Source organism: Pristis pectinata, chromosome 6 (genome assembly GCF_009764475.1).
Source record: "Pristis pectinata isolate sPriPec2 chromosome 6, sPriPec2.1.pri, whole genome shotgun sequence".
NCBI classification, from domain to species: domain Eukaryota; kingdom Metazoa; phylum Chordata; class Chondrichthyes; order Rhinopristiformes; family Pristidae; genus Pristis; species Pristis pectinata.
In genome coordinates this window covers 2,393,680-2,416,679 of record NC_067410.1, presented here as the reverse complement: position 1 = coordinate 2,416,679, position 23,000 = coordinate 2,393,680, and the positions used below count along the sequence as shown (strand labels likewise).

At 57.0% G+C, this 23,000-nt stretch overlaps 1 protein-coding gene across 1 annotated transcript; it reads right to left on the bottom strand.

Moving 5' to 3' along the window:
- Positions 1-1,784: 1,784 nt before the first annotated feature.
- LOC127571291 (phosphatidylinositol 4,5-bisphosphate 3-kinase catalytic subunit gamma isoform-like) lies at positions 1,785-22,595 on the bottom strand (the record flags this gene model as incomplete). Its single annotated transcript, XM_052017560.1, has 10 exons — positions 1,785-2,050; positions 6,672-6,829; positions 10,211-10,322; positions 10,719-10,849; positions 12,030-12,120; positions 12,931-13,077; positions 13,800-13,894; positions 16,363-16,588; positions 17,832-17,897; positions 20,943-22,595. Coding segments are annotated over 10 exons (2,943 nt in total), but the record flags the coding sequence as incomplete, so codon positions are not given.
- Positions 22,596-23,000: the final 405 nt, after the last annotated feature.

The following is a 23,000-nucleotide window of genomic DNA, read 5'->3' as shown; positions in this document are numbered from 1 at the left end:
CTATTTATTTAGTTTTGTAATTTATAGTAATTTGATGTCTTTGCACTGTGCTGCTGCCGCAAAACAACACATTTCACGTCATATGTCAGTGATAATAAACCTGATCCTGATCCAGATCCGGATCCCGACCACCACCAGTATAACACCAGCGGGATTTCCCCCTCCCCAGCTCCACCACCTCCTCAAGCCCCTCGTTGAACCCCCCCCCCCCACCAGCTCCTCCCACCTCCCTCCCCATCGACGGACTGCTGGACAGCCACCATTTGAGTCAGGACCCTGTTCCCAGATGGGGCGGGGGGCGGGGAAGGTTGGTGGGTGGGGGTGGGGGTGATGAGGGGCTGTTTATAGTGAGGCTTCACCAGTGCAGGAGGGATCATGGAACTGTGGGAGAAGTGCAGCACAGGAGCAGGCCACTCAACCCATTGTGTCCATGCTGGTTGAGAAGGAACCACCCAGCCTGACTCCAACCTCCGCACGTCTGCCCTCCCACCTCCCAGCCCATCACGGAAACCAGCCTCCCCTCCATGCACTCTGTCTACACCTCCCACTGCCTTGGTAAAGCAGCCAACATAATCAAAGACCCCACCCACCCCAGACATTCTCTCTTCTCCCCCCTCCCATCAGGGAGAAGATACAAAAGCCTGAAAGCACGTACCACCAGGCTCAAGGACAGCTTCTATCCTGCTGTTATGACTATTGAACGGTTCCCTAGTACAATAAAATGGACTCTTGACCTCACAATCTACCTCGTTATGACCTTGCACCTTATTGTCTGCCTGCACTGCACTTTCTCTGTAACTGTGACACTTTATTCTGCATTCTGTGATTGTTTTCCCTTGTACTGCCTCAATGCACTGATGTGATGAAATGATCTGTATGGATGGCATGCAGAACAAAGTTTTTCACTGCACCTCGGTACGTGTGACAATAATAAACCAATTTAACAAACTTATTTACCGATTTACCAAGTGTGGGGAGGGTCTGTCCTCTCCCTCCTCCTCAGGCAGCGAGTTCCAGACCCCACACCACCCTCTGCCACAGGTATACTTCCCACTCTCCCCTCTACCCCCACCACCCAATCCTTTAAATCTCCACCTTCTGTTGTTGACCGTTCTGCTGGGATGAGGGTCACTGAACCACAGTCACAGCGCACACAGGGTTGCCATTCCTCCCTCCATGTCTCTGCTGGCCCCCAGACCCCTCTCCATGGCCCTGGTCTTTGTCTCAGCTGTTTAGACACCCCAGTGAAGTCTCCTCTCAGCCTCCCCTGTTCCAAGGAAACGGCCCCAGCCGCTCCGGTCTTTCCGCAGGGACACGGTTTTCCAATCCTGGCAACATCCCGGTGAATCTGCTCTTCACCCTCCCCAGTGCAGTCACATCGTCCTGCGACTTGTTGTGTTCTGTCTGTCCCATGACGTGTTGTCCACCTGTCCCGTGACGCGTTGTCCGTCGGTCCAGTGACGCGTTGTCCGTCGGTCCCGTGACGCGTCGTCCGTCGGTCCAGTGACGCGTCGTCCGTCGGTCCAGTGACGCGTTGTCCGTCGGTCCCGTGACGTGTCGTCTGTCGGTCCAGTGACGCGTTGTCCGTCGGTCCAGTGACGCGTTGTCCGTCGGTCCCGTGACGTGTCGTCCGTCGGTCCCATGAAGTGTCGTCCGTTGGTCCCGTGATGTGTCGCCCGTCTGTCCCATGACATGTTGCCTGTCTGTCCTGTGACGTGTCATCCATTGGTCCCGTGACGTGTTGCCCGTCGGTCCTGTGACGTGTTGTCCGTCTCCCGCGCTGGACTCAGGCCTGTTTGATCCCCATGAACATGTGGATCCACCAGTTGGCCTGCACCGTCCAGCCCAGGCTCTCGCAGAGACTGATCTGGCTCAGGAAATGTTCGCGGGCGGCCTGTTCCTCGCTGCCCACGGCCAGCGCTTCCCGCAGGTAGGTGATGTCCCGCGTGCAGCTCAGCTCTGGAATCCCCGTGAGGAGCATCAGCGAGAAGAGGTTGATCAGGAGCGGGGAGTGGGCCCGGAGGCTCAGGTAGGCCTGGATACAGGTGTCCTGGAAACAGAGGTCAGGGGTTACCACCTGGCTGTGGTCAACCTGGCCAAGGAGGTCTGGGGCTACACACACCACGGTCAGTACTGGGGGGGGAGGGGGGGCCACACTGTGGGAGGGACATACAGTCATACAGCACAGAAACAGGCCCTTCGGCCCAACCAGTCCATGCTGACCAAGATTCCCATCTAAGCTAGTCCCATTTGCCTGCGTTTGGCCCATATTCCTCTAAACCTTTCCTATCCATGTACCTGTCCAAGTACCTTTCAAATGTTGTTAATGTACCTGCCTCCACCGCTTCCTCTGGCAGCTCGTTCCATATACTCACCACCCTCTGGGTGAAAAAGTTGCTTCTCGGGTCCCTATTAAATCTCCCCTCTCACCTTAAACCTATGTCTTCTAGTTCTTGATTCCCAAATGGCACTAATACTCAGTGGGAGAGCACTTTGGAGATAGTGATCATAATTCTATCTCCTTTACAATAGCATTGGAGAGAGATAGGAACAGACAAGATAGAAAAGCGTTTAACTGGAGTAAGGGGAATTATGAGGCTCTCAGGCAGGAAATTGGAAGCTTAAATTGGGAACAGATGTTCTCAGGGAAAAGTACGGACGAAATGTGGCAAATGTTCAGGGGATACTTGTGTGGAGTTCTGCGTAGGTACTTTCCAGTGAGACAGGGAAGTTATGACAGGGTACAGGAACTGTGGTGTACAAAGACTGCAATAAATCTAGTCAAGAAGCAAAGAAAAGCTTACAAAAGGTACAGAGAGCCAGGTAGTGTTAGAGGTCTGGAAGAGTATAAGGCTAACAGGAAGGAGCTTAAGAAGGAGATTAGGAGAGCCAGAAGGGGCCATGAGAAGGCCTTGGCGGGCAGGATTAAGGAAAACCCCAAGGCATTCTACATGTATGTGAAGAGCAAGAGGATAAGATGCGAAAGAATAGGGCCTATCAAGTGCAGCAGTGGGAAAGTGTGTATGGATCCCGAAGGAATAGCAGAGGTACTTAATGAATACTTTACATCAGTATTCACCACGGAAAAAGATCTGGGGGATTGTAGTGAGGACTTGCAGCAGGCTGAAAAGCTTGAACATGTAGATATTAAGAAAGAGGAGGTGCTGGAACTTTTGGAAAGCATCAAGTTGGAATAGTCGCCGGGACCGGATGAGATGTACCCCAGGCTGCTGTGGGAGGCGAGGGAGATGGTTGCGGAGACTCTGACGATGATCTTTGCATCATCAATGGGGACGGGAGAGGTTCCGGAGGATTGGAGGGTTGCAGATGTTGTTCCCTTATTCAAGAAGGGGAGTAGGGATAGCCCAGGAAATTATAGACCGGTGAGTCTTACCTCAGTGGTTGGTAAGTTGATTGAGAAGATCCTGAGAGGCAGGATTTATGAACATTTGGAGAGGTATAATATGATTAGGAATAGTCAGCATGGTTTTATCAAGGGCAGGTCCTGCCTTATGAGCCTGACTGAATTTTTTGGGGACGTGACTAAACACATCGATGAAGGGAGAGCAGTAGATGTAGTGTATATGGATTTCAGCAAGGCGTTTGATAAGGTACCCCATGCAAGGCTTATTGAGAAAGTAAGGAGGCATGGGATCCAAGGGGACATTGCAGTGTGGATCCAGAACTGGCTGGCCCACAGAAGGCAAAGAGTGGTTGTTTACAGGTCATATTCTGAGTGGAGGTCAGTGATCAATGGTATACCTCAGGGATCTGTTCTGGGACCCTTACTCTTTGCGATTTTTATAAACGACCTGGATGAAGAAGTGGAGGGATGAGTTAGTAAGTTTGCTGATGACACAAAGGTTGGAGCTCTTGTGGATAGTGTGGAGGGCAGTCAGAGGTTAGAGCAGGACATAAATAGGTTGCAAAACTGGGCTGAGAAGTGGCAGATGGAGTTCAACCCAGATAAGTGTGAAGTGGTTCATCTTGGTAGGTCAAATATGATGGCAGAATATATTATTAAGGGTAAGACTCTTGGCAGTGTGGAGGATCAGAGGGATCTTGGGGTCCGAGTCCATAGGACACTCAATGCAGCTGCACAGGTTGACTCTGTGGTTAAGATGGCATATGGTGTATTGTCCTTCATGAATTGTGGAATTCAATTTAGGAGCTGAGCGGTATTGTTGCAGCTATATAGGTCCCTGGTCAGACCCCACTTGGAGTACTGTGCTCAGTTCTGGTCACCCCGCTACAGGAAAGATGTGGAAGCCATAAAAAGGGTGCAGAGGAGATTTACAAGGATGCTGCCTGGATTGGGGAGCATGCCTTATGAAAGCAGGTTGAGGGAACTCAGCCTTTTCTCCTTGGAGCAACGGAGGATGAGGGGGGACCTGACAGAGGTGTAGAAGATGATGAGAGGCATTGATTGGGTAGATAGTCAGAGGCTTTTCCCCAGGGCTGAAATGGTTGCCACAAGCGGACACGGGTTTAAGGTGCTGGGAAGTAGGTACAGAGGAGATGTCAGGGGTAAGTTTTTTACTCAGAGAGTGGTGAGTGTGGGGAATGGGCTGCCGGCAACGGCAGTGGAGGCGGATACGATAGGGACTTTTAAGAGACTGTTGGATAGGTGCATGGGGCTGAGAAAAATAGAGGGTTATGGGTAAACCTAGTAATTTCTAAGATAAGGACATTCGGCACAGCTTTGTGGGCTGAAGGGCCTGTATTGTGCTGTAGGTTTTCTACGTTTCTCTGTTTTCAAGTCAAGAGATTGGTCCATTATAGGTTCTTTAGAACATGGAACAGTATAGCACAGGAATTGGAATTGGTTTATTACTGTCACAAGTACCGAGGTACAGTGAAAAACTTTGTTTTGCATGCCTTCCATACAGATCATCACATCAGTGCATTGAGGCAGCACAAGGGAAAACAATAACAGAATGCAGAATAAAGTGTTACAGTTACAGAGAAAGTGCAGTGCAGGCAGACAATAAGGTGCAAGGGCCACGATGAGGTAGATTGTCCATCTTATCGTACTAGGGAACCGTTCAATAGTCTTATAACAGCGGGATAGAAGCTGTCCTTGAGCCTGGTGGTACGTGCTTTTGGGCTTTTGTATCTTCTGCCTGATGGGCCCACCACGTCTGTGCCGACCATAATGCTAATCTAACTAATCCCATTTATATGGACTTCAGTAAGGCATTTGACATGCTCCCACATAATCAGTTAATCAAGAAAGTTCAGATGCCTGGGGTCAGTGGAGAATTGGCTGTGTAGATCCAGAACTGGCTTGCCTGTAGAAGACAGAGGGTGGTGGTTGAAGGGACTTATTCAGGCTGGAGGCCTGTGAGTAGTGGTGTTCCGCAGTGATCTGTACTGGGACCTCTGCTGTTTGTGATGTACATAAATGACCTGGATGGGTATGTTGATGGGTGGGTTAGTAAGTTTGCAGACGATACCAAGATTGGTGGAGTTGTGAATAGTGTAGAAGACTGGCGACGGATACAGCGTGATATAGATCAGCTGCAGATGTGGGCAGAGAAATGGCAGGTGGAGTTTAACCCGGATAAATGTGAGGTGGTGCACCTTAGAACATAGAACAATTACAGCACAATTCAGGCCCTTCGGCCCACAGAGCTGTGCCTTGAGAGGACTAATGTCAAGAGGCAGAACACTCTCAAGGGCAAGACCCTTAACAGTGTTGAAGAGCAGAGAGACCTTGGGGTGCAAGTCCATGGCTCTTTGAAAGTGGCTACACAGGTAGACAGGGTGGTTAAGGCGGCTTACGGAATGCTTGCTTTCATTAATGAAGGTATTGAGTACAGGAGTCAAGAAGTCACGATGCATCTCTATAGAACTCTGGTTAGGCCACATTTAGAGTATTGCGTGCAATTCTGGTCACCTCACTATAGGAAGGATGTTGAGGCTTTAGAGAGGGTGCAGAGGAGGTTTACTAGGATGCTGCCTGGATTAGAGGGCATGAGCTATCAGGAGAGGCTGGACAAACTTGGGCTCTTTTCTCTGGAGCGGCAGAGGCTGAGGGGTGATATGTTGGAAGTGTATAAAATTATAAGGGGCATAGATAGGGTGGACAAGCAATATCTTTTCCCCATTATTGAGCGATCCAATACCAGAGGGCATGGATTTAAGGTGAGAGGGGTAGGTACAGAACAGGCTTGAGGGGTTTTTTACTGAGAGAGTGGTGGATGCCTGGAATGCGTTGCCTGATGGGGTGGTGGAGGCAAATTCATTGCGGGGCTTTTAAGAGGGGCTTCAATGGGCACAGGAATGAGAGGAAAATAGAGGGATGTGGGCATTCTGTAGGTAGGAGGGATGAGCTATGTCAGCACAACGTTGTGGGCTGAAGGGCCTGTTCTGTGCTGTACTGTTCTATGTTCTATCTCCTACAGTATGATCCATATCCCTCCACTTCCCGGCTGTTCATGTGCCTGGCTAAATGCCTCTTAAACACCACCATCGTATCTCCCTCTCCCACTTCTGGCAGCTCGTTCCAGACACCTAACACCCTCTAACGGGCACCTTGCCTTTTACAGCAACTACAGTTTGGAATCATCCACGGATAAGGAAGCTGACTCCTCGTTACCAGGGGAGCTGGTGAATGGAGGGACGGAGGGGTCTGTGGGGAACTCCCAGAGCCCAGTACGGCCGCTCACCTTGAACCGCTGGAAGTACAGGCTGGGTCTTCTGTTCACGCGTCCCATCACGTAAAGGAAGTCTGGCGTCAGGACGAAGGGTGCGCGCTCCCGGTTCACCCCCAGGATCCGCTTCCGGTTGCCTAGAATGTGACCAAAGTCGATGTGGAATAAATTCCCTGTGGAAGGAGGAAAAACAGAATAAAAATGAACACCTCCTGCCAAATCTCTTTCAGGATGTACCAAAGCACCAGGGCCACAGAGTATAGAACAGAGGACAGGACAGCACAGGAACAGGCACTACAGCCCTTGATGTTGTGCCAAACTCATTAAGCTAACCATACCTAGTTAAACTAATCCCTTCTGCCTGCACAATATCCCTCTCTCTCCATTCCCTGCACATCCATGTGCATATCTATGAGCATCTTCAATGCCACAATCGTATCTGCCTCCACCCCCACCCCTGGCAGCACATTCCAGGCACCCACCTCTCTCTGTGTAAAAAACTTGCCCCATACATCTCCTTTGAACCTTCCCCCTCTCACCTTAAATAGATGCCCTCTGGTATTTGACATTTCCACCCTGGGAAAGACTCTGACCGTCTACCCTATCTGTGCCTCTCATAATTTTATAAACTTCTATCAGGTCTCCCCTCAGCTTCCAGAGAAAACAACCCAAGTTTGTCCAACCTCCCCTTACAGCTCATGTTCTCTAATCCAGGCAGCATCCTGGTGAACCTCTTCTGCACCCTCTCTAAAGCCTCCACATCCTTCCTGTAATGGGGCGACCAGAATGAATGCAATACTCCAGATGCAGCCGAACCAGAGTTTTATAAAGCTGCAGCATAATTTCCCCACTCTTGAACTCACTGCCTCGACTAATGAAGGCAAACGTGCTGTATGTCTTCACCACCACCCTCTTCACTTGTGCAGCAAAACTGAACTGCTGGAGGAACTCAGCAGGTCGAGTAACAGGTGCCTTTGCAGCGTGATGACTCTTGTGATGGAGGAAACATGTACTTCATGTGTGCACAGCAAGATCCCACAAACAGTTTTATGATTACAAGCAAACATCCTGCTTTTGTGAGATTGGCTGAGAGATAAGTATTGGCAACAACCAACCGCTCCCTAGTAGTCCATTATGAGAAGGCACAGGTCAACCCACGGTGGTGGCTTGCTGAGGGGGCTCCCCATCCGAGTGAGGAGGTTCCGAGGGAGAAGGAATGCTGGGAGATGGGAGTGGATCGGTGTGGTGTGGGGTAGGTGGGTCACTGACACCCTTTCCAGGTGCAGGAGTGGTAATGACTGGGTGAGGATGTCCCTGGAAGTGCCCCCTTCCTGATCTCTCCTCTCTTGTCCAACAACGGGCCAAATGGAACACCATCTCCCCTCACTGAACAACTGGCAAATCAACCCACCACCTGCCCACCAGCCCACCAAAGAACCAGCCCACCAACTGACCAACCCATCAACCCACCAACCCATTAACCGACCAACCCACCAACCGACCAGCTCACCAACTGACCAAGGCACCAACTGATCAGCCCACCAACCCACCAACCTATTAACCAACTAACCCACCAACCGACCAGCCCACCAACCAACCCACCAACTGACCAGCCCACCAACTGACCAGCCCACCAACCAATCAACCAACAAACCCACTAACCAACCAGCCTACTAACCAACTAACTCACCAATTAAACAACCAGGTCTCCAAGCCACCAACCAATCATCCAACTAACCCACCCACCAACCTAGCCAGTGCAGGTGATGCTGGGCTCAGGTGGTGCAGGGGCTGGGGGTGGGGACCAATACTTGTTTTATCTACGCCCAGAATATGGGCATCACTGGGACATGAGTCCAAATCCACCCCAGCGGCTGGGGATTACCATTCAGCTGATGTGAATACAAAACTGGTCTGGGCACTGAAGACCACAGTGACCGTGTAAACCCTGCGGTCCACCCATTTCCTTCCTGAGAAGGAACTTACCAACCTCACTGAGACTGGTCCACATGTGACTCCAGACCCCAGCAGGGCCAACTTTTAAATGGTGGCCCAGAACGATTCAGCAGAGGGGCAGAAGATGAGAGGCTGAAGTGAGAGGATGGCATCTTCTCCAGATTAGAAAGTTGAAGTCAAACTAATCTAAGTGAAAATGTTGAATTTTTAGAGTGTAATGGCTCCTCGTTGCCTCAGTAAAGCAGCCAACATAATCAAAGACCCCACCCACCCCGGACATTCTCTCTTCTCCCCTCTCCCATCAGGCAGAAGATACAAAAGCCTGAAAGCACGTACCACCAGGCTCAAGGACAGCTTCTATCCCGCTGTTATAAGACTATTGAATGGTTCCCTTATACGATAAGATGGACTCTTGACCTCATAATTTACCTCGTTATGACCTTGCACCTTATTGTCTGCCTGCACTGCACTTTCTCTGTAACTGGAACACTTTATTCTGCATTCTGTTATTGTCTTCCCTTGTACTACCTCAATGCACTGTCGTGATCTGTGTGGATGGGATGCAAAACAAGTTTTTCACTGTACCTCAGTACATGTGACAATAATAAACCAATTTACCAATTTGGCTTTCTCTACAAGGAAAGATGTGGATATTGGGATTTACTGGGACTTTCCAGACTCAAATCTGTGGAATTACAAGGGTTATTGAGGAATTTAACTCAGACAAGTGCGAGGTGTTGCACTTTGGGAAGTTCAACCAGGGCAGGACTTCCACAGTGAACGACAGGGCCCAGGGGAGTGTTGTAGAACAGAGACCTCAGGGTACAGGTACATAGTTCTCCGAAAGTGGAGACACCAGTAAGCAGGGTGGTGAGGAAGGTGTTTGGCGCACTGGCCTTCATCGGTCAGGGCACTGAGTACAGGAGTTGGGACGTCATGTTACAGCTGTACAAGTTGTTGGTCCCAGCTACAGGAAGGATGTGATTAAGTTAGAGAGGGGGCGGGAAAGGTTCACCAGGACATTACCGGGACTGGAGGGCTTGAGTTATAAGGAGAGGCTGGACAGGCTGGGACTGTTTTCCCTGGAGCGAAGGAGGCTGAGGGGTGTCCTTGTAGAGGTTTATAAAATCATGAGAGGCGTAGATAAGGTGGACGGTCACAGTGTTTCCCCAGGGTAGGGGAGTCTAAAACTAGAGGGCACAGGTTTAAGTTGAGAGGGGAAAGATTTAAAGGGGACCTGAGGGGAACTTCTTCGCGCAGAGGGTGAGGGTGTGTGGAACGAGCTGCCACAGGAAGTGGTTGAGGCAGTTCCATCAACAACATTTAAGAGATATTTGGACAGGTTCACGGATAGGAAAGGTTTAGAGGGATATGGGCCAAACGTGGGCAGATCGGACTGGCTCATGGAGACAACTTGTTCAGCATGGACGAGTTGGGCTGAAGGGCCTGTTTCCGTGCTGGATGACTCTGTGATACTGAACAAAGGTGGAAAAATTGGGAACATATCAGCTGGGGGGGGGGGGGGGGGGGGGGGGGGGGGGTGAACCAGGCTGGGAGGGCTGTTCCCAATGTCAGAGTGCGGGGGTCGGAGGTCATACCTTGCTCAGTTATCATAATGTTGTCGTTGTGTCGATCCCCGATGCCCAGCACGTACGTCGCCACACAGTACCCGGCGCACGAGGTGACGAAGGTCTCCATCGCATGGTAGTACTGGGGAGCACAGGTAGTCGGTCTCAGTCAGACAGAGTGGGCAGCAGAAACCCCCCACCGTCCAACCCTGAAATTACACTGGGGTTCTGCTCTCAATCCGCACTGTGGGAGGGGCGTACTGAGGGAGGGTCACACTGTGGGAGGGGTAGTACTGAGGGAGGGTCACTGTGGGAGGGGCCGTACTGAGGGAGGGTCACACTGTTGGAGGGGTGGTACCGAGGGAGGGTCACACTGTGGGAGGGGCCATACTGAGGGAGGGTCACACTGTGGGGTGGGTGGTACTGAGGGAGGGTCACACTGTGGGAGGGGCCATACTGAGGGAGGGTCACACTGTGGGGGGGAGGTGAGGGGGCGAGGGTTGGAGAGAGTGAGGGGGCGAGGGAGTGAGGGACTCACCTCTTCTTCCACCTGCAGCTTGTTCCTCAGCCAATCATGCAGCGCGTCATTCTTGAATGCGCCGCTGTTGCCGCCCTTCATCCGCTGCACGGCTGCAATAGTGGCTGCGCCTCCCACCGCCTCGATCATCCCTGCAACACACACAGCCGCAGCATGATGCGATGGTGGTCCCCCCACCCCCCGGTCTCCCCATCTCCGCAGAAGACGGTGGCTCCCTGCTCCCGCCGAGTGGTGCAGACACCGCGGGAGAGGTTGGAGGGAGACACTCAAACTACCAGTTTGGAAGGAAGATGCTGGGACTGGGGGCAGGGAGAGGAGAAGGCTCCCTTCACCAGTGCAGGGTGGTGCATGCAGCAATGCATCAGCACCATTGCAGCTGGAACTGTGCAACAATGCACCAACAGTAATGCAGCTGGAACTACACAACACATCAGCACCAATGCGGCTGGAACTACACAGCAATGCATCAACACCAGTGCAGCTGGGAATCAGCAACGGTGCACCTGAACCAACACAGCTGAAAATAGGTGGCAGTGAAAATTCACCAATGCAGCTGGAATTAGGCAGCAATGAATCAGCACCATTGCAAGTGGAGTGAGGCAGCAGTGCACCTGAATCAACACACTTGGGAACAGACAACAGTGCACCAGCAAAAATGTCGATGGAATCAGATGGCAATTCATCCAAAACAGCACCGATGGAATTAGGCAGCACTGCATCAGCACCAATGCAGGTGGGAGTAGGGAGCAGTGCATGGGACGGAGAGCTTGGAGCTCTGGCTGCTGGGAGAGCTGAGCAGCTGGATTCGGCCCCTCCTATGACAGGGTCAGCCAGATTCAACAGAACTGGCAGGGAAGATGCTGACGCCAGAACCCGGAGCAACACTGGAGGAACTCAACTGGTCGAGCAGCGTCTGTGGGGGGAAAGGAATTGTTGACGTTTCCGGACAAGACCTGGCAAGCTTGTTGAGCTTCAGGGAGGGGGGGGTGTCTCTGACAGGGTAAAACTGGGTGACTGGGGGTAAAGGTGTAAACAAGATCTGGCCAATGAGTGCAGGCCTTGAGGAACTGATGGCACCTTCTGTACCAGACACCGCCATCGTTTGGGAGCCGCTGCCTTCAATAGTGGATGGTTGGTTGATGATGTACCTCTGCAAATAGCAACACAAAAGGTCCTGCGGACACCGCAGAAATTGGGAGAGACTGACAGAGGGATAGTGAAAGAGGGAGAGAGATAGGGAGAGAGCGAGAGAGAGGTGAGGAGGAGAGGAGGAACGAGGGGGGGAGAGAGAGGGAGGAGGGGAGGATTTACCGATGTTGTATCCAGTGGAGATGCACCCGTAGGGGATGAGGTTCAGATCGAGCGAGTTCTCCTGCCAGATGGAATCCATTATCACCAGAGCCTGTGAGACAGGCAGACGAGGGGGGAAGGGGAGGGGGAAGAGGGAGGTGGAGGGTGGAGGGGGATGGTATGGGGAGGGGGAGAGGAGGTGGAGGGTGGAGGGGGATGAGAGGGGAGAGGGGGAGAGAGGAGGAGGGGGAGAGGGGGAGAGGGGAGGGGGGAGGGGGAGGGAGGGAGGGAGGGGGAGGAACAAGAGTTAACCCTGAGCTGACCACCAATGGTCTGACTTTGACTTTGGTCCAGATCCAATCTCAGGGACCCAGGGACCAACTCCGAACGGGCCCTGAGCCCTCTGCATACCCCCGTTAGCATTCGTGGGTGCTGCCACCCACTGACGTCACCTTCCCCACCCACCCCCACCCTGAGGCACATGGTGGGAAACTGAAACGGGCCTTCACAGTGCCCCCTCCTCACTGTCCCCTTCCCCCCCCCCCCCAGCCTCATTCTCCCTCTCCCCTCCCCACTCCCTCCTCACCCTCCTCCCCACCCCCTCCCCTCAGTGACCCCTCCTCACTAGCTACCCCCAACCCTCTCTGCTTGCCCTCCCCTCCTCTCAATCTCCTACACATCTCCTCACCCCTCTCTGATCCCTCCTCAACAGCCCTCCCCTCTCCATCATCTCCCCCTGCCCGCCCCCTCCTCCCGCCACCCACACCCCCCCCCCCATTCTCCCCACAGTCACCGGCCCCTCCCGCCAACCTCTCCACCCCCTCAGCCCCTCCCTCGGTGAGTAGGGAGCCCAGCCTGGAGGGTGGTGTTGGTACAGAGGACAGAAGCGCTGGGGACCGATCAGCCTCTGAGGTGTCCGTACCTGGAGGATCAGCATGTCCTGCCGCAGGTCGTCGCCGTGCTTGAAGATGATGCCGATTGGCCGGTCCGGTGACCCCTCGGGGTCAGCCCAGGTGAACTCTAACCACAGAGGCTTCTTCTTGGAGGCCATGACCTTACATCGATCGACCTGTCCAGGGGCAGGGGGACCGGCTGTTCACAAAGTGCCCCGAACCCACACAGCCCACCCCACCCCAGGGGCAGCACGGTCTGCCTGCTGTCCGAACCCTGTCACCGGGAGGGGGGGGGGGGGGGGTCAGAGAAGGTCCCAGAGCTCAGGGTCCCAGAGTTCAAGGTCCCCTCCCACAGTGTGACCCTCCCTCAGTACTGCCCCTTTTTTTTAATACAAGACATTTATTCGCTAAAAGCACTACAAACGACAACCAATACATTACAGATAATACAGAAAGAAACAACTGAGCAACTACATGACTATAGAGAATAATGCAAACTAGTACCCGCGAAACACACACGCAACACCATGCCCGCTACCGCAACACACAACACTTCAGATCAAAATCGCATTTGTACCGTCCACGACACATGCGATCCCGAGGGGCCCACCGAGCGTGGAACTCAGCCAGGGCGCCCGCGGACACCGCGTGCTCCCTCTCCAAAGACACCCGCGCGCACACGTATGCGCGGAAGACGGGCAGGCAGGCCGACCGGCCGGAACCCCCAGCCACCCGCCGCCGAGTCCCGTGGATGGCCAGCTTGGCCAGGCCCAGCAGAAGACCCACCAGGAGATACCCCGCGCGCCCCGCCCCACACCGGGTGCCCGTAAACTAACAGCACCAGACTAAAGTGCAGCCAGATCATTACCGCCCCTCCCACAGTGTGACACTCCCTCACCAGGATGCGACCGGCTTTGATGCGCGGGTTGTAGGGAGTCACGAAGTCCTGGGGCAGCCCCGCCTTCCTCAGCAGGTCCTGCAGCAGGGAGGCGGCTGCGACGAGACGAGAGGTGTCAGTGCCCTTAACCTGCCTCCGCTCCTCTCTCCTCACCCACCTCCCTCACCCCCTCCCCCTCACCCACCTCTCCTCACTCCCTCCCCTCTCCCCTTCCCTCCTCCCATCCTCCCCCTCACCACCTCCCCTCCTCCCCTCACCCACATCCCCTCCCCTCCACCCCCTCACCGCCTCCCCCTCCCCTCCCCTGCCATCACCCTGTCTTCCCTCCCATATCCCCTCACCCCCTTCCCCTCTTCTCTCCTCCCCCTCACCCCCTCCCCTCACCCCCTCCCCTTCCCTGCCGCACCCCCTCTGCCCTCTCCCATATCCCCTCACCCCTCCCCACTCCCGTACTCAGCCCACATGTGGATCCACATCAAAGCGGAGTGGTCTGCCCCGAAGGTCTGGGGTTTGGATCTCCCCCAGTGCAGTACAGAGGGAGTGCCACACTGCTGGAGGTGCTGTCCTCAGTGAGACACCAAACTACCACCCCAGAAGATCCCCAGGGCTCCGACTTCGAAGAAGCAGGTGAACTGTTCACCCCAGGGTCCAACACATTCCCGCCCCCATCGCAGCCTCCGGCTGTTGTCACGTCCCATGTGAGGGGTGTGTACACAACGCAGGGGTGACCACCTCACCTGCTGTAGGTGAGGAGTTTGGACCAATTCCCAAGAGCTTCAGTGAGCGAGCGGTGACCTTATTGAGCCAGAAGCTTCGGCGGGGTCAGCGGGTGGATGCTGAGAGCGTCTCCCCTGTGGGAGATGGAGAACGAATGTAGGATGGCCCATGGGAATGCAGATGGGGGAGTTTCTGCTCTCAGTGGTAAATCTTGGGAATTGTCTTCCTGGAGGAGTCACTGAAGAGACAGGGGTCTGGTCTGTGGAGGGGTGGAGGGAACAGGGAACAGGCAGGGAGTGGAGCGCAGACCAAGATCTCACTGAGGGCCCTGGTGATGTATCCGAGCCCTGCTCCTGGGTCTTAAGCTTAAAAGAAGTTCAAGAGGAATGTTTTGGGACATCCCATGACGGGGAAAGATTCGGGGTAAAGCAAGGTCTTCCCGATCTGGACAGCAGTGAGAGAGGGTTCGACCAGAGACGTACGACTATACCTGGGCCCACAGGTTCACTGACCAATCAGTGAGGGGCTCTACCTGGGCCCACAGGTTCACTGACCAATCAGTGAGGGGCTCTACCTGGGCCCACAGGTTCACTGACCAATCAGTGAGGGGAGCAGACAGAGGAGTTGGACCTGACCCAGACCCCAGGACAGGAGGAGGTTGGGAGGTTCTTGCCGCTGCTGCCGGATCTGTTCACCTCACGTAACTTGTTCACACGCACAAACACACACACACACACGCACACGCACGCACACACACACACACACGCACACACACACGCACACACACACATGCACACACACACACACGCACACACGCGCACACACACACGCACACACACACACACACGCACACACACGCACACGCACACACGCACACACACACACACATGCACACACACACACGCACACACGCGCGCACACACACGCACACACACACACACGCACACACACGCACACACACGCACACACGCACATACACGCACACGCACACACGCACACACATGCACACACACACGCGCACACACACACGCACACACACGCACACACACACACACGCACACACACGCACATACACGCACACGCACACACGCACACACAGGGACAGTGAGAGTCTCAGAGTCTCTGGAGGGAGAAGGTTCACTCGAGGACAGGAAGGGGTATGGGGTACACTCGACATGAAGGAAAGACAACACAGTCGTGGGCTACAGATACACAGTGATGCCCCCCACCCCACAGACTACTAAACAGTCCCCTAGTACGAGAAGATGGACTCTTGACCTCACGATCTACCTCGTTATGACCTTGCACCTTATTGTCTGCCTGCACTGCACTTTCTCTATTCTGCATTCTGTTACTGTTTTCCCTTGTACTGCCTCAACGTACTGATGTGATGAAATGATCTGTATGGATGGCAGCAAAACAAAGTTCTTCACTGGACCTCGGTACAGGTGACAATACACAGACACCCCCCCACCCCCCATCACCCTGGGCAGGCTGATCCCGCAGGTAGGAGATGGACCCTAGTCCTCAGCAGGCAGGGCCCAGGGCTGTGGGAACCTCGGTCCCAATCCCAGCTCAGGGTGGGACATTGGCTAGTGCTCTGGGTCCTTGGAGCAGGAACCTCCCTCCCAGATATCCACCTCCAACCCCTCTCCCCCAGCCCCCTCCATACTCCCAACTCTCTCGCTCCCCCAGCAACCCCCTCAGTGGGGTTTCCCTGGCCCCTCCACCACCCAGCCTTCACCCCTCGTCCACCCCCCACCCCACCCAATGTCTCCGCCCTTCCCTCGGTCCCAGGGTGGGCCAAGCACTGCCCCCCACCCCCCACCCCTGCCCCTGGGCTGACCGTTGTGCGGGACGTCGCTCTTCTCAGCGATGGCTGTCTTCATGTGGGTGGCCACCCGGCTGAGGGCCGTCACCAGCTGCACCTGCCGCTGGAAACTCTCCAGCAGGGCCTGACTGCAGCCCAGCAGGTAGGCCTCAAGGATCACCGCGTAGCGGTCCGCGCAGTGCGCCGAGCCCGTCACCTCAGCGCGGCAGTACCAGAAGAAGAAGTGGCCGATCGTCTTGCTCTGTGGGAGAGAAGGAGTGAGGGGTGTCGGTACACAGAGCGATCCCACAGTGCGGACCCATCCCCCCCTCCACGTTCCCACATGGTCAGCCCAACCCCGGGAAGAGCAAGGCGATGACTGCACAGACTGATCCCATGGTCCGGCGAGGGTGTGGAGGGAGCGTCACACTGTGGGAGGGGTGGAGATAGAGTGGGTCCAACATTAACATCACTGAAGCAGATTATGTCGTTGGTTTGTAAGATAGCCTGTCCTGGTCCAACCACGTAGACACCACGGCCAAGAAAGCTCACCAGCGCCTCTGCTTCCTCAGGAGGTAAAGAAATTTAGCATGTCCCCTTTGACCCTCACCAACTTTTATAGATGCACCACAGTAGGCACGGTAGTGCAGCGGTTAGCGTAATGCTTTACAGCGCCAGCGACCTGGGTTCAATTCTGGCCACTGTCTGTAAGGAGTTTGTACGTTCTCCCCGTGTCTGTGTGGGTTTCCTCCGGGTTCTCTGGTTTCCTCCTATATTCCAAAAGACATACAGGTTAGGAAGTTGTGGGCGTGCTATGTTGGCGCCGGAAGTGTGGCGACACTTGCGGGCTGCCCCCAGCACACTCTACGCAAAAGATGCCTTTCACTGTGTGTTTCGATGTACATGTGACTGATTAAGAAATCTTAGAAAGCATCCTATCCAGATGCATCACAGCTTGTTACGGCAACTGCTCTGCCCGGGACCACAAGAAACTGCAGAGAGTTGTGGACATAGCTCAGCGCATCACACACACCAGCCTCCCCTCTGTCTACACTTCTCGCTGCCTTGGTGAAGCAGCCAACATAATCAAAGACCCCACCCACCCAGGTCATTCTCTCTTCTCCCCTCTCCCACCAGGCAGAAGATACAGGAGCCTGAGGGCATGTACCACCAGACTTAAGGACGGCTTCTATTCCACAGTGAACAGACTATTGAACGGTTCCCTTATACGATGACCTCACAATCTACCTTGTTATGACCTTGCACCTTATTGTCTGACTGCACTGCACTTCCCCGTAGCTGTGACACTTTGTTCTGCATTCTGTCATTGTTTTTACCCTGTACTGCCTCGATGCCCTGATGTAATGAATTGATCTGTACGATCGGAATGCAAGACAAGCTTTTCACTGTACCTTGGTACAAGTGACAATAATAAACCAATACCAATACCAGTGGGAACAGGGACCCTCTCGTGAAGTGTGATGCCTTCCCTAGTCGACACTCACCCTCAGCGCCCAGCCAATCAGGAACCTGGCCAGGCTGCTGTCGTGGTACGGTTCAAATTTCAGTGCCTGGAGGACAGACAGACAATACTCAGAGGTGGGAGGGTGAAGGGGAGGGGACGGTGAAGGGGGGGGGAGGGGAGGGTGAAGGGGGAAGGGGGAGGGAGGGGAGGGAGTGGAGGGGGAGTGGGCGGAGGGAACCTCTCCCCTGGGTCCAGGCAATGTTTGAAGACTGGAGTCGGGGTTCAGTATTGACCTCCCCCGGAGGGTGGGGATCCAGGGAACTGGGGGTCTGGGATCTGGGGGTCTGGGATCCGGGACGTGGGATGGGCACAGTCCATCAGTTGTCGATGTTCATTCAGAGTTTTGTTCCTCAGTTCCTGAGGATGAGGGGCAGGAGGTGGGGGATGGGGGTGGGAGTGGAAGGGGCTGAGGATGAGGGGCTGAAGGGCCTCCTCCTGTTGCAATGAGAGATGATCAGCTGATAAGGAGTGGGCACAATGGTTGTGGGGGGTGGTGGGTGCGGGTGGTGAACCACTGTACCCAGACCACGTGCCGTCACCACGAGGGGAGGGAGTGTGTCACTGAACCAGACGCAGGTGGGGGTGGGGGAGGGGAGGACACTGGGGGTGGTTCCCGCAGGGTAGACCAGGGGCACCGTCCCGGGGGTGGGGGTAGACATTTCACCCTGGGGAAGGGGTAGGGGAGGAATTTCTGCCCCGAGGGGGGTGGGTCTGTGAATCTCTCCCAGGAACCGGTCACTGACACAGGCCCCTTGGACCTGCAAGTCCATGTCAACCAACTTTGTCCCAAGTTGTGGAGCCAAGGGGGGCATCAGGAGGTGTGTGGGGGGTGGGGTGGTGGCAAAGATCAGTTGAGGGGCTGAATGGCCTCTGGTTAAAGTTCAGGACCTACCCCAGGCCCGGTGCCCTCAGGGGGGGTGTTGGGGGAGGGTTGTGGGGGGCATGCGGTGTGTTGGAGGGTGTGGGTGGTGTGTATAGGGGGTGTGGGGGTGGTAGGGGTGTGTGTGGGGGTGTGGGTGTGTGTGTGTGGGGTGTGTGGGTGTGGGAGGAGTATGTGGGGGTGTGTGTTGGGGTGTGTGCAGGGTGTGTGTGTGGGGGGTGTAGGAGGGATGTGTGGGAGGAGTGTGTGGGGGTGTGTGTGTGGGGGGTGTGTGTGGGGGTGTGTGTGTGGGGTGTGGGGGGTGTGTGTGGGGGGTGTGTGTGTGTGGGGTGTGTGGGTGGGGTGTGTGGGGTGTGTGGGTTGGGGGTGTGGGGTGTGGGGTGTGTGTGTGGGGGGTGTGGGGGGGGTGTGTGGGGGGTGTGGGGAGTGTGGGGGGGGGGGTGGGGTGTGTGTGGGGGGTGTGTGTGGGGTGGGGGGTGTGTGTGGGGTGTGGGGTGTGTGTGGGGGGTGTGTGTGGGGGTGTGTGTGTGGGGTGTGGGGGGTGTGTGGGGGGGGTGTGTGTGGGGTGTGTGTGTGTGTGGGGTGTGGGGGTGTGTGTGGGGTGTGGGGGGTGTGTGTGGGGGGGTGTGGGGGTGTGTGTGGGGTGTGGGGGGTGTGTGTGGGGGGTGTGTGGGGGTGTGTGTGTGGGGGGTGTGTGTGGGGTGTGGGGGGTGTGTGTGGGGGGTGTGAGGTGTGTGTGGGGTGTGGGGGGTGTGGGGGGTGTGTGTGGGGTGTGTGTGGGGTGTGGGGGGTGTGGGGGGTGTGTGTGGGGTGTGGGGTGTGTGTGTGGGGGTGTGTGTGTGGGGTGTGGGGGGGTGTGTGGGGGGTGTGTGTGGGGTGTGTGTGTGGGGGTGTGTGTGTGGGGTGTGGGGGGTGTGTGTGGGGTGTGGGGGTGTGTGTGGGGGGTGTGTGTGTGTGGGGTGTGGGGGTGTGTGTGGGGGTGTGGGGGGTGTGTGTGGGGGGGTGTGTGTGGGGTGTGGGGGGTGTGTGTGTGTGGGGTGTGGGGGGTGTGTGTGGGGTGTGGGGGGTGTGTGTGGGGGGTGTGTGTGGGGTGTGGGAGGTGTGTGTGGGGTGTGTGTGGGGTGTGGGGGGTGTGGGGGGGGTGTGTGTGGGGGTGTGTGTGTGGGGTGTGGGGGGTGTGTGTGGGGGGGTGTGTGTGGGGGGTGTGTGTGGGGTGTGGGGGGTGTGTGTGGGGGGTGTGTGTGGGGGGTGTGTGTGGGGTGTGGGGGTGTGTGTGGGGTGTGGGGGTGTGTGTGGGGGGTGTGTGTGTGTGGGGTGTGGGGGTGTGTGTGGGGGGTGTGTGTGGGGTGTGGGGGTGTGTGTGGGGTGTGGGGGGTGTGTGTGGGGGTGTGTGTGGGGGGGTGTGTGGGGTGTGGGGGGTGTGTGTGGGGGGTGTGTGTGGTGGGGGGTGTGTGGGGGGGTGTGGGGGGTGTGTGTGGGGGTGTGTGTGTGGGGTGGGGGGGGTGTGTGTGGGGGGGGTGTGGGGGGGTGTGTGGGGGTGGGTGTGTGTGGGGGGGTGTGTGTGGTGGGGGGTGGTGTGTGGGGTGTGGGGGGGGTGTGGGGGGGTGTGTGTGTGGGGTGTGGGGGGTGTGTGTGGTGGGGGGTGTGTGGTGTGTGTGGGTGGGTGTGTGTGGGGGGTGTGTATGGGGTGTGGGGGGTGTGTGTAGGGGTGTGTGGGGTGGTGGGGTGTGTGTGGTGGGGGGTGTGGGGGGTGTGTGTGGGGGGTGTGTGGGGTGGGGGGGGTGGTGGGGGGTGTGGGGGGGGTGGTGGGGGGGTGTGGTGTGTGTGTGGGTGGGTGTGGGGTGTGTGTGGTGGGGGGTGTGTTTGTGGTGTGTGGGCTGGGTGGGTGTGGGGGGGTGTGGGTGTGGGGGGGTGTGTGTGTGGGGTGTGTGTGGGGAGTGGGGGGTGTGTGTGGGGGTGTGGGGGTGTGGGGGGTGTGTGGGGGGTGTGGGGGGTGTGTGTGGGGTGTGGGGGGTGTGTGTGGGGTGTGTGGGGTGTGGGGGTGTGTGTGGGGGTGTGGGGGGTGTGGGGGGTGTGTGGGGGGTGTGGGGGGTGTGTGTGGGGGGGTGTGGGGGGTGTGTGTGCGGTGTGTGTGTGTGTGTGGGGGTGTGGGGTGTGTATGTGTGTGCGGTGTGGGAGGTGTACAGTGGGTGTACAGGGGGTGTGACTCACCTGCACCAGCTGCAGTAGGTACCTCTGCACCTCTCCGCTCCGCAGCCGCTGCAGCCGCCGCACCGACAACCTGCGAACCTCCGGGTCGGGGAACTGCGCCCCGAGCAGCTGCAGGGCGTCGGGCAGCTCCAGCCGGGCAGGGTCCCAGCACCGGAGCAGCCACTGCACCTCCTGCACCGCCCGCTGCTCCCCCCAGGGCACCGTGCCCAGGAACGGGGGCAGCGAGCGGCTGTAGCGGCCGCACTGCTCGGTGAAGTGCCCGAACGCGTCCGTCTGCTGTCCGGGACCGGCGTCCACCCCGGCCGGGGCACCCCCGGGGTCCGGCCCCCTCCCCGCCGGACCCGGGCCGCTGGGCAGGACCACCGGCCAGTCGTAGGTGTCGAGCAGGATGCAGAGGGCGGCGGAGGTGTGGAGCTCGGGGTTGGTCCGGGCCGGCAGCCAGTGGAGCTGGTGGGCGGCCGGACCCCCCTCGCCGCCGGGGTGGGGCCACAGGTGCAGCACCCGCTCCCCCTGCTGCAGGTGCGAGCGGTGGTCGATCAGCGGCAGGCTGGCGTGGTGAAGGAGCCGGGGGTCCCTGGCATCCCGGGCCGGGGACGAACACTCCTCGTCCAGCCCGTATACCAGCAGCCCCAGCCGGCAGCCCCGGGGGAGGTCCCGCACCAGAAGGTCCAAGTCCAGCCAGATGTTCCAGAGCACCTCGTCGGCCAGGGGCAGCGAGGGGGTCCGGGCGCTGGACAGGACGAGGGTGCCGTGGAGCACAGACACCTCCACGTACACCCGGTTGGCACCCTTGCCCGGTGGGCCGGGGGAGTCCAGTCCCAGCAGCTTGACTCGGAAGGGGTGGTGGCAGTCCCAGAGTGAGAGTACGGATACCTCCTCGGCCCCCCGGCCGCTCAGGGTCATCTGCTGGTGGGTGAGGCTCAGCCCCGTGTCCTCGTCCACCAGCGGCCAGTCCTCCTCGGCCGCCACCTCATCCTCGGCCAGGGGCGGCACCAGCGCCAGGTGCAGCTCCTCCTTGTTCTTCAGGCAGTGGCGCACCCAGCAGAAGTCCAGCAGAGACCAGTTGCCGGTGAGGTACTCCTCGCGCCCGCACACCTTCAGCACCAGCTGGCCGTCGGAGGGGTCCACAGGCAGCCCCTTCTCCTGCATCCTCTGGAAGTAGGTGTGGATGACCACGTCGGGCGTGTGGTAGGCACTCACCTTCATCTTGCGGCTGCTGCTGCCGTGGTGGATGGCCACCACCAGGTCCTTGGTGGCCAGGGCCAGCAGACCCTCGGGGAGGGGGCTGGTGTCCAGCCAGGGCTCCATGGCGTAAGCCCTGGCGTCGCGGTCCTGCAGCTCCGCTCGCCTGACCGCAGCCAGCTTCCTCCTGGCTGAGTTCAGCTCGTCCTGCTCGCTGGTCACCAGGGTCCGGACATCGCAGCCGATCAGCTGGGCCATCCTGTCCCAGAAGCACTGACTCTCCGCCGTCTCTCTGGCTCGCTGCTTCATGAAGATCTGGCCCTTCCTGCAGCCCAGGTTCCTCCAGTACCGAACTGAATCCAGTGTCTGCAGGATCTGCTGGTTGTCGAAGATCTCGTACCAGGTGGGACCCTTCCTGTAGAGCAGCTGGAAGTAATCAGGACTGGAGAGCTGGTAGGTGCTGGGCGTGGCACTCTTGCCCGCGGCCCTCACCCACACCAGCAGACGGAGGGACCTCACCGTGCTGTTGACTGGCACCTCCACGTCGATGACCTCGGACTGGCCGTCGGCTGGACTCTGTGTGGGCAGCACGCAGGTGAAGAGCAGTGTGCCATGGCTGGTGAAAGGGCCCTCAGTGGACAACTCGCTCCCCTCGTCCTGCCCCGCCGACAGCTCCATGTCCTGAACCTGCGGGGCAGGAAGGGAGAGGTCAGCAGGAGACACAGGGCTCTGCGGGGGCGCGTGACCAGTGTCAACACTGGGTACAGCATGGGTCACACACAGGGTGAAGCTCCCTCCACACTGTCCCATCACACACTCCCGGGGTCAGACACAGAGTGAAACTCCCTCCACACCGTCCCACCACACACTCCCGGG